This window comes from Chanodichthys erythropterus, chromosome 7, assembly GCF_024489055.1.
Source record: "Chanodichthys erythropterus isolate Z2021 chromosome 7, ASM2448905v1, whole genome shotgun sequence".
NCBI classification, from domain to species: Eukaryota; Metazoa; Chordata; class Actinopteri; order Cypriniformes; family Xenocyprididae; genus Chanodichthys; species Chanodichthys erythropterus.
In genome coordinates, this window is record NC_090227.1 from 28,116,888 (window position 1) to 28,128,349 (window position 11,462).

Below are 11,462 nucleotides of genomic sequence, written 5' to 3' on the forward strand. Positions count from 1 at the left end.
CACATTGAATAATGCTGTGCATTCCAAGACACTTCAGCAGGCCTTTAAAAGTGCCGTAGAACGTGTTTTCAAAAGATGTAATATAAGTCTAAGGTGTCCCCTGAATGTGTCTGTGAATTTTCAGCTCAAAATACCCCATAGATTTTTTTTATTCATTTTTTTAACTGCCTATTTTGGGGCATCATTTAATATGCGCCGATTCAGGCTGTGGCCCCTTTAAATTCTCATGCTCCCTGCCCACGGAGCTCACGCTTGCCTTAAAAAACATAAACAAAGTTCACACAGCTAATATAACCCTCAAAATGGATCTTTACAAAGTGTTCGTCATGCAGCATGTCTGATCTTGTATGTATGGTATTTATTTGGATGTTTACATTTGATTCTGAATGAGTTTGAGGCTGTGCTCCGTGGCTAAAGCTAACATTACACACTGTTGGAGAGATTTATAAAGAATGAAGTTGTGTTTATGCATTATACAGACTGCAAGTGTTTAAAAAAATGAAAATAACGACAGTCTTGTCTCCGTGAATACAGTAAGAAATGATGGTAACTTTAACCACATTTAACAGTACATTAGCAACATGCTAACAAAACATTTAGAAAGACAATTTACAAATATCACTAAAAATATCAAGTTATCATGGATCATGTCAGTTATTATTGCTCCATCTGCCATTTTTCACTATTGTTCTTGCTTGCTACCTAGTCTGATGATTCAGCTGTGCACATCCAGACGTCCTGCCCTTGTGTAATGCCTTGAACATTAATATGCAAATATTGGGGTCATACATATTAATGATCCTGACTGTTACATAACAGTCAGTGTTATGTTGAGATTCGCCTGTTTTTCGGAGGACTTTTATACAAATTAGATTTATATAAGGAGGAGGAAACAATGGAGTTTGAGACTCACTGTATGTCATTTCCATGTACTGCACTCTTGTTATGCCAAGGTAAATTCAATTTTTAATTCTAGGGCACCTTTAATGAATCCATGCATCACCGCTTTGCAACTTTTATGTTTTTACATCATAAAAGTTGTGTGTCAGCTACAGAAAATTGCTCCTGCTGCTATATATATATATATATATATATATATATATATATATATATATATATAGTTTAATCTTTAAAAGAAAATTATTGGCACCAAATATTTGGCAGATCCGACTTTATTAACCACTGCCACATGCGGGTTAAACACTGTTGTGCAAGTATGTTGGTCCATGCATGTGAACCGTGACTGTTCACAAGTGCTGCAAATATTAAACCAAAAAAATAGTCAAAGCTGATTAACATGAAGGGTTGGAGGCACCTGGGCCATAACAGATAAGGTAAAACAACATACATATGTATAATCGCATGTCTACAATCCCAGTTCTCCGATGAGTAAATGACTCAGGTTGACTGTAGAGTCTTTTGCTATTTCGCATCCGGAAGTTGGCTACGAGTAGATATTGGCGCTGCCTCTCGTCCTTTGTCAGGACTTGATTGTAGTCCTTTATGAAGGAAGGACATGACCTGTAGCCAAGTATACTCAGAATTTGTGCTCTGCATTTCAGGCATCCAAGTGCACAAGCAGTGGTAAGTATTGAACACACTCCGTGAGCCCTTTTTTTGCTGCGGCACCCAGGAGAAATTGGGGGTTCGGTGCCTTGCTCAAGGGCACCTCAGTCGTGGTATTGAAGGTGGATAAGGGCACTGTTCATTCACTAATATACATATATAATATTTGTCTAACACAAAAGAAGATATTTTGAAAAATTCTTCTGTGACACACAAAAAATATATATGTATTGAAGAATTTCAACACTTTTTTTTCCCATATAATGAAAGTCACTGCGATCCAAAACAACATTGGACCTCATTGACTTTCATTATATAGACAAAACCAGTTGAAACAGTCTTCAAAATGTCATATTTTGTGTCTTGCAGAAGAAAGAAAGTCATACACATTTGATGCAACATGAGGGTGAGTACATGATGACAGAATGTTCATTTTTAGGTGAACTATCCCTTTAAAATACTGTCTAGGTATGCAGCTCACTAGGTTTTGGAACATCTCTATAGTTTCTCACAGGATGTTTTTCATGGAGACCACATAAACCCACCTGAAACACTCTTCTATAGCGCTCTTATAACCTCTCCTGCTCTCATGAATAAAGCATTCCTCAGAGGGCAGACAGATGTGAGCCACTGAACTTTAGGACTCCATGCTTCTCTGTGATCAAGCGCTCCGTGTGTGTGTGTGCATATGTGTTTGCATGAGTGTGACCCCAGTGGCCGCTATGATCTGAGGCTCGTTATGCACCGCCGAGCATGCTGGGTAGCAGTAAACAGCCTGTGATTACTGAGAGAGCAGGTGATGTGTAACACAGAGCTTTTAACGCACACATCCCTATATGTACGTTTACATGCGCACAGGCCAGTGCAAAAACCTGTGTCACTCTGTTTTAAGGAGAGGGAGGGGAGCCGTAAAAGAGAACAAGAGAACGCTATAAAGAAAACTCATGGCTGAAACTCGTTCGGTGATGACAGTACGTAACAAGCTGCCAACCGACGCAGATTTCCAATATAATACACTCATCTCTTGTTACACTTACTAAAGACTTCCACACATGTGGGGACGGTTTTGGATATGTAATATATGTATAATTGATTCCTGACAAAGAGCTTATGCTGACTTATGCGTAATGTTTTGAGTGTGCAGTATACCTTCTTGCTTATGTTTACTGTTCCTTCTGTTAAATGTCATATATGAGTGGTCTTGCTGAGGCTTATGTCTGCTTAGTTTAGAGATGTATAAACCATGATACATGTCTTATGATACAAGCTGTTCCTGTGAGAATTGTGTTTGTGTCTTAATCACTGTTTTCTATATATATATTTTTTTTCTTTTTTACAAGAATGTACCGGGCGGAGAAGCTCCCTAACACGAATTTGGTATTTTTGATCTCTGACGCAAAGAGTTCCTGCCTTTCCTGCGATCCCAAACCACTGAGACAAGCCGAACAGCCCTGTATCCTTCAAATTACGCATTGTTTCTTACAACAACTTCTTGTGGAGTCATGGGTTTGATTCTTAGGGAGAGCACAAATTGATCATTTTTCTTTTTTCTTTTTTCTTTTTTTTTTCGAGAGAAAAACATTTTGCTCACCAATGATGCATTAAATTGATCAAAAATGACAAAGACTTAACTTCCAAGTTAATGCTGTTCTTTTGAACTTATTCATCAAAAAATCCTGGAAAAAGTATCACAGTTTGCACAAAAATATTAAGCAGTACAACGGTTTTCAACAATGATAATAAGAAATGTTAATTTAACACCAAATCAGCATATATAATGATTTCTGAAGGATCATGTGACACTGAAGACTGGAGTAATGATGCTGAAAATTCAGCTTTGCCATCATAGGAATATATTACATTTTAAAATGTATTAAAATAGTAAACAGTTCTTTTAAATTGTAATAATATTTTACCACATTACTATTTTACTGTATTTCAAAATAAATAAATGTAGCCTTGGTGACCATAAGAGACTTCAAAAAAAAAAAAATGTGCATAAAGAATGACACTTTTTTTTCTTTTCTTTACTTTTCTTTTTTTATTATTTTTGTATATATATATAATATATATATATATATATATATTTTTTTTTTAATTATTATTATTTTATTATTTTTAGTTCATTTTGTGTTCAATTCAGGAGTTCGAAACAGCTTGCCAAAACAAACTTTCCAGAAAAGTTGGCTCTTGTTGGTAAACCACATCAAACTATCATTGGTCTGTGGCGATTATGTAATAGGTAGCTGTGGCTCCGCCCGTTTTGACATGGAAATCTTCTCCAGGTTATTTCTTCTGTTCAGTCCATCGAGGTCAGATGCCTGTAAGTAAAATCATGAATACACTGGAGAGTCGCTTTATTAAAGCAATAAGCCGCGTGAAGCCATTGTTTATAACCACTAAGGGGTGTTGTTTGGCACGATGCAGAGCGGAGTGCCTAAAACCCCCTTAGCTGTTATAAATTCACTGTAAACCATGACTTTATAGGGATTATTGCTTTTATAAAACGGTTACCACACAATACAAATATTAAAGTCAAAAAATATGTATCAATGCAACTTTCATGAAGTAAAATCACTAAAAACCTTCCTTCCGCTGGAAAAATAGTCCCTGACCTTGAACAGCAACAGCAAGTTACATTTATTACGCCTCCAGATAGTCTTTATGAGCAAGTCACTCAGTAGCAAAGACTTTTATAATGACACTTGTTTTGAACACGGAACAAGACCCAAATGACAAATGCTTTGACTAGTGCTGTCAGTGTCAGCAGGGCATGGGAAAACCCATTAAATGTTAAAAGGACAAGATCGCAGTGGACATTCAAACTGATTTTTTTATTGTGAACAGGACTGACCTAAAGGAAAATTCTAAATCTGAATGCAGGAAATACACTCTATCGCTATCACAGTACTCTTCTACACAATGCAGTAAGCTGAACAAAATCATTTGAGAACAAACATATATTTACGTTGCTAAGACACATGCACATTCAGTGGCGCAGCAATACTAATGTAATGCGGTCAGCTGTATGTTTTCCAAATTTTACAACATCATCAAATGCGGCTCAACCAATCAGAATCAAGGGCCGGAAATATCCATTTTATAAAGTAGAAATAGAAGTTGTAATTCTAATTGACCCTTCGCCTGTAAGTCTGATTGACAAGCGATCTAACCAATTATAACACCGAATCCACCATTTTGTCTGACAAAGCAGTCAGGAGTTAGAAGGTTAACCACGGTGGCCTTGAACTTGAAAAATGGTGTGTATTTACGTCTTTCCGCATTTGAAACAACATTCTTTCTCATGTTCATTTATGTTTATTTGATGCTATAAATTAACTAGTAGGAAGAGATGATCTTTCATGAGCTGCTTGAGCTGAGGCGCTACAGCAATCTGTCATAACACATTAAAGAGCCACAAAAAGTTTTTTATTGTTTGAATTTCTTAAAAAATTACATTTTGTTTAATATCTTAAGTAACCTGCTCTGTCTTGTCTGTCGATGTGTTGTCAGTGTCCTCTTTGCTCCGTGATGTATTTTTCACTCTGTGTGGCATGACAGCGCCATGGCTTGTCGGACAAAGCAACAGTAACTAAGGGGGCGGGTCTTTGCGAAGGGTCAATTGAAAGAGACACTGACATTTTTTCATGTCTAATACTGTTGAGCTCTTGCTTTAAAGCAAACTATTGTATACATTAACGTGACGTGACTTTACTAGAGTACTGAATTGCAGAGCTCGTGCAAACATATCCACATCACTATGATCAGATGCTTTCTTAACTGCTGTTTTCTCACTGCTGTCATTTTTGTTGTTTATTTTGTTGTTGAAAGGAAAGCACGCAGCACATATTTAAATATTCATCTAAAAGCTATGGAGCCAGAATGTTCGCTAACAGTAGCTCTAATATTTCAAACTTCTTTTTACCCCTAAGTAAAGAATGAAAAGAAATTTGCCATGAGTATATCAGGGCCTTAAGATTGAGATAATTCCATTTGTTTTGAAGTTCCAGCTATTGTCCTTATAGATTTCTTTCAGCTACTGGTCCTGACCCATGTGTGCTGGCCCAGACCCCTCGGTACAGAAAAGGGCCGGACGTCTGCTTCGACAACAACGCAGATGTAAGTTAAAACCAAAATGGGCAAAACACAAAAATGCATCTTCATCATTCACTGCTTTTTTTTCTCTTCTCCTTTTTTTTAAAGCTAACATTAATTTCCTTTCTGTTTGCACATTGAATGCTCATTGGCTGCTCATCATGCCTGTCACTGCTAGGGTGAGCCTTTGTGTCCAATCAGTGGCTCGTCTTCTTTGACCTATTACCCGTCCATCATTTTGCTGCTGCTTCTGCTTTGTGTTTGATGGTCAGTTTTTTCTCTTTGTTTTGCTGCCATTCATATTTCAAATAGTTTCCTGTATAGTGTGGCAAAAATTTCTTTGTATGTTCTCAACCCCATTTTAACTGTAGCATGCTAGACTTTCGTTAAAATGCCCTATATTGTTTACTCAGTGCCTCGAAATGGACCTAGAGGCAGGACGCCACTGCTTTCCTCTTGCTGTGAAAGTAGGAAGTGCATTTTCAGCTAGTTCCCTGAGAGATTTTCTGTGAAATAAACATAGGAAGCTCCAGATGTGTTTCCGTCCTTTTGACAGCATCATTGATAATACGCCCCTATGCCTCTCAAACCTGGGGTATCCCAGGACTTTCATTGGCACGCCCTCCACACACATATAGAATGTAAGCCTTGTTTCAGAAGACCATCACGTAGACCATCAGAGTCGTGAATTATTTCTACAGCAGGACTTTTTGCATGCGTGCCATTGATTTGATTCATTCCTTTTCAGTTCAGCCAAAACATGTTTTGATAATCACTTTTCAATTCACATAGACATGTCTTTTGACTATTCTGTCTTTTGTGTCTATGGATCTATTTACTTTAACTTGATGTACTAAAATAACTGAAATAAAAATGAATAATAACTAAACATATTTTTAAAAAACGGTTACACTTTATTTTAAGGTGTCCGTGTACTTACTATAGGATTAGGGTTTGGTTTGGTTTAGGGTTAGTTTCATGTAATTATGCATAATTTAAACTTATTACTACAGTAACCACATGCAACGTGCAACAAGGACACTGTAAAGTAATGTTACCACAATAACTAATAAAAATAATTCAACATGTAAAAAAACTATAATAGTATCCCAGTAGCTATGTTTCCATCCAAAGGTGCAAATTTAACTAATGTGCAAAATTGGCATATTGCATAAAACATTTGCGAATAAAGCTGCATTTCCATCCCATGTGTTCAAGATCATCACTTGCTGGGATATCGGAGCAAAATATCTGTAATAAAAATGAAAGTTGCTGCAATCGGGAAAGCTGTGGATCTTTTATCCTTTATCATAAATGACTTGCATCTCAGAGCGCACAGACGAGACGCAATAAACGCTGTCATGTTATCTTGTGTTCAGATGCCTGGTGTTTGGGAACGCAGTCATGTGAGACTTCTGGGAGGTCATTATACCAAGTCATTCTGATGACAGGCTTTTGGCTTATGCATTTCAGAATGATCAAACCAACATTTGAGATGCTGTGCAATGAAATTGGTCCACTAGTCAATACAGTTATCCAATCACATCCACTGTCGAGGCCAAGTTTTGTGAGTGTCTCGTTGCACGTCGAGGGATTTATTCAGTAAATGTGTTTCCATCGTACTTTATGCACGTCTTCTTATTAGATACTTCTTTATCCCAAAATGCACATAAAATAGGTGGATGGAAACATAATTAATGATACTAAAGATATGAAAACTGGACCAAACTGGTCATTTTTGATTATTAAAGGATTAGTTCACTTTCAAATTAAAATTTTCTGATAATTTACTCACCCCCATGTCATCCAAGACGTTCATGTTTTTCTTTCTTCAGTCGAAAAGAAATTAAGGTTTTTGATGAAAACACTGCAGGATTTTTCTCAATATAGTGGACTTCAATGGAGCCCAAACGGTTGAAGGTCAAAATTACAGTTTACAGCGATCCCGGACGAGGAATAAGGGTCTTATCTAGAGAAACCATCACTCATTTTCTAAAAAATTTTTTAAAAATGTATATGTTTTTACCATAAATGCTCATCTTGAACTAGCTCTCTTCTTCTTCTCTATTTGATTTCCAGCAGTGTAGACACTGCTAAGTGTATTACTGCCCCCCATAGGTCAAAGTTTGAAATAAATTGTCATGTACAATATGCTAGTGCAAGTATATAACAATTAGTTCAAACTTTAAAGGTGCTAAAGAGTATCTTTTTGTCGACTGAGAAACCAAAGACTGTTACTGAGTCTTTGAAATGAGCGCATGCGTAAGAACAACCCCCCTCCTTTCGAGGGAACGGCTCCAAAAACTCGTGCACGAGTATTGGAACACGAGTGTTTACCACCAGCATTCGCTGTATAGTGTTAGTGGATTCATTATGTCGGACTCACCGCAGGTAACTCATAATCTGCAGTTGTTACTCCTGTCTCTGGACAAAAACGTTGCATGCGGCGCCTGTAGAGTGTGGAAAGTTACTGGAGCGCGTAGCCATGCACGTCTCTCACAAGGAACGTCAAGGCAGTGATTGACAACCCAGAGGGCCAATCAGCGCACGTCTCTCACAAGGAACGTCACGGCAGTGATTGACAAGCCAGAGGGCCAGTCGTATACGCGATGATCGCGCAAACGATTGGCTGATGTTTTTAAGGCCCTACCTCGTGTACAGATGATGTATATTGATATTATTCCTTTCAGTGCACCCAATTAATAGTTTTTTTATTAGTTAGTAAAGACAGTTTCAAGTAATATTGCAAAAATGTATAAAACAAAACATCCTCTTTAGGACCTTTAACCTGTGGAGGGCAGTAATACAGCATTTATTCAAGATGAGCATTTATTATTAAAACGTGTGTATGTGTATATATATATATATATATATATATATATATATATATATATATATATATATATATATATATATATATATATATATATATCAGGTAAATTTAATTTGAAAGTGAACTACTCCTTTAACTTGTTAACAATGTTCTAGATGTTTGATTACCTTGGGTCTCAGCTGAGGATTTTCTTGTAGTATTTAATTTTATTTCAGCAGTTTTATTTAAATTAAATTTCTAATATTAGTTTTAGTTACCAATTACAACACCGGTTAAAGCTGTTTGACCACCTTTAACCAGCAAAAAACCAGATGCCATGTTTCAAAAATCACTTAGAAACCCTTAAGCTGCTTCATCTGAACTGAAATGTTCTGACTATAGTATGTACTTTTGTTTTTGTGAGGTTGAAGTCTCTAACATCTCTGTATTGACCGCAGGAGGATGCGACTGACTGTGGTGGTGGCTGCAGTTTGAGTCCGTCTCTCTGGCCGATGTTGGCTCTTCAGCTCCTTCTACTTTGGCTGCTTACCGGAACCGGAACATACTTGTCCTGACCAGAGTGAATCTACAGACTAGAAAAAAAAACAAAAACAAATACTGACTGAACTGCTTAATATACAGACCACAACATAACCACACTTTGACTATACAATCTAAGATTGTCCGTTAGTCAACCCAAAACTATTTGACTAACGCAGATACAGAACTCTACTGTAAAATTGACACGGCTCATCAACTCACTGCCAAATTCTGTCCTCTCAGACCGACCAGAAACAGCAACACAGTCAGACACGAGAGACAGATATATGCTCTTATTTTTTTATTTTATTTATTTTTTGACCTCGGAACAGAACCGCATTACGATCACAAAAAAATGATTCATGCAAAACGTTTAGTGCCACAAACAGGCTAATATAATGTGGTCCGAGACGGCTCCCAGCACCAGCCTGGATCTGAAGCAGGGTTTAGCGGTACAGGAAAGACTGTTCAGCTCTGGAGCTCATTATGAATACAGCTCGAAGTGAGCTTTGCACCAGTAGTAGGTCAGTGATGTCACACCCAAGCCCTTTAGGCCCATAGAGGGCTGTTTTTCTTGTTTTATGTTCATTGATTTCTTTGGTATGTGCAGTAGGGGAAATCTCATGAAGAAATTTGTAGGTCACATTTCACCCCCAAATGATACAGAATATTTTCAAATGTGATTTATTTTTAGCATCATTACTCCAGTCTTCAGTGTCACATGATCCTTCAGAAAACATTCTAATATGATGATTTGGTGCTCAAGTAACATTTTTTAACCATGCATTTTTATTTATTTTTTTTCAGGATGGAAAGTTTAAAAGATTAAGTTAAAAAGAAAAGTTTTGCTGAATTAAAGTTTTCTTACTGACTCTTTTTTTACTTTTCTTATATAGTACCTGTTAAAAGTTTTGAAACATTTACCATTTTTGGTAACACTTTAGTATGGGGAACAATTCTCTAATTGCTTATTAGCTTGCATATTGGCTGTTTATTAGTATTTATAAAGCACATATTAATGCCTTATTCTGCATGACCATATTCTACATCCCTAAATCCTACTCCATACCTAAACTTAAACGTTACAACAACTACCTTACTAACTATTAATAAGCAGTAAATTAAGAGTTTATTGAGGCAGAAGTCATAGTTAATAGGTGTTCCACATGCCAAATTATTACCCAATTTTTTAATGTTTTTGAAAGAAGTCTCTTATGCTCACCAAGGCTGCATTTATTTCATCAAAAATATGTGACATTGATAATAAAAATAATACAAATATATTTTTTTAGAACCAAATCAGCATAATAGAATGATTTCTGGATCATGTGACACTGAAGACTGGAGTAATGTTGCTGAAAATTCAGCTTTGCAGTGACTGGAATAAATGACATTTTAAAATACAGTATATTCAAAAAGAAAACGGTTCTTTTAATTTGTCTTTAATGAGAATAAGTAGCGAGATTTCATTGTCATGAAAATAAAGTCACAAAAAAAAAAAAACACTTATAGGTTAAATTTATACAGAAAATAATTTCATATTTTTCTTTCTTTCGATTAAGGGATGACATATGACCTGGACATTTCTTTGCAGTTTTTGTATGATTTTTAATTTGTGCAAATTTCATCGTTATTTTTTCTAACTTCCAGTTCTTCTGTTGCTAATTTTAAACTTCTCTGAGATCACCAGATAACTTTATCATCAAAGATCGACATAACTCCAAGCATCTGATATAATCGTTGGGGAAAAAAAGTGCCATGTTGAATGTCATGATTCGTTACGGAAAGATTCATTGTGCGTTCAAACCACGCTTGAGCAGTGCATCATCTGATGCAAAATGCAGACTGCTCCAAAGACTGAACAGGCTCCAATTAGTGTACCGAAGCCTTTTTTGTTGTGTCAGAAGTCACACGCTCACGTCCAAGGGTCCAGAGCATGTTGAATGTGCTTCGTACCCTCCCCGTCCTGTCTTCTGGGCCCCTGCTATCAAACGATTGCGTGTTTTACTGTATGTCATCCAGATACTTCATCTGTCAGATTTTGTTCCAGCATGACAGACATGATATCACAAGCGTGTCAGATATTACATCCACATGTTGAACCACTATGCGAAAACACAGCACATGACAGGTTATAAAAAATGTTAAACCCTGGAGAAATGTGCATTTAAGATGGTTGGTTGAATGTATGTTTATTTTATTTATATATTAGTTTATTATAGAAAGTCTGTGTATGAGATTAGGTGATATCAATCAAAAATATTGCCTATAAGGGAACAGTTCCTTTGAATGTTCTGGAAGAAGAACAAATATCAATGGCAATGCCTAGAGCTATAAAAAATGAAATATTTATCCATTCTAATCCAAAGGCCAAGTATCCAGGAATAAAATATTGCTTCTCTCTTCGTTTCAGAGGTGTTTTAACATTTGATGACTTAAAAGCTTTGTC

At 36.5% G+C, this 11,462-nt stretch overlaps 1 protein-coding gene across 1 annotated transcript in view; it reads left to right on the forward strand.

The window, feature by feature from the left end:
• The window catches only part of LOC137022919 (voltage-dependent calcium channel subunit alpha-2/delta-1), a 152,009-nt gene extending 142,961 nt beyond the window's left edge, over positions 1-9,048 (forward strand). The window contains exons 37-39 of the mRNA XM_067389388.1: positions 2,907-3,019; positions 5,603-5,685; positions 8,932-9,048. Of these exons, the coding sequence (XP_067245489.1) occupies positions 2,907-3,019; positions 5,603-5,685; positions 8,932-9,048 (313 nt within the window). The remainder of the gene's footprint in view (positions 1-2,906; positions 3,020-5,602; positions 5,686-8,931) is intronic.
• Positions 9,049-11,462: the final 2,414 nt, after the last annotated feature.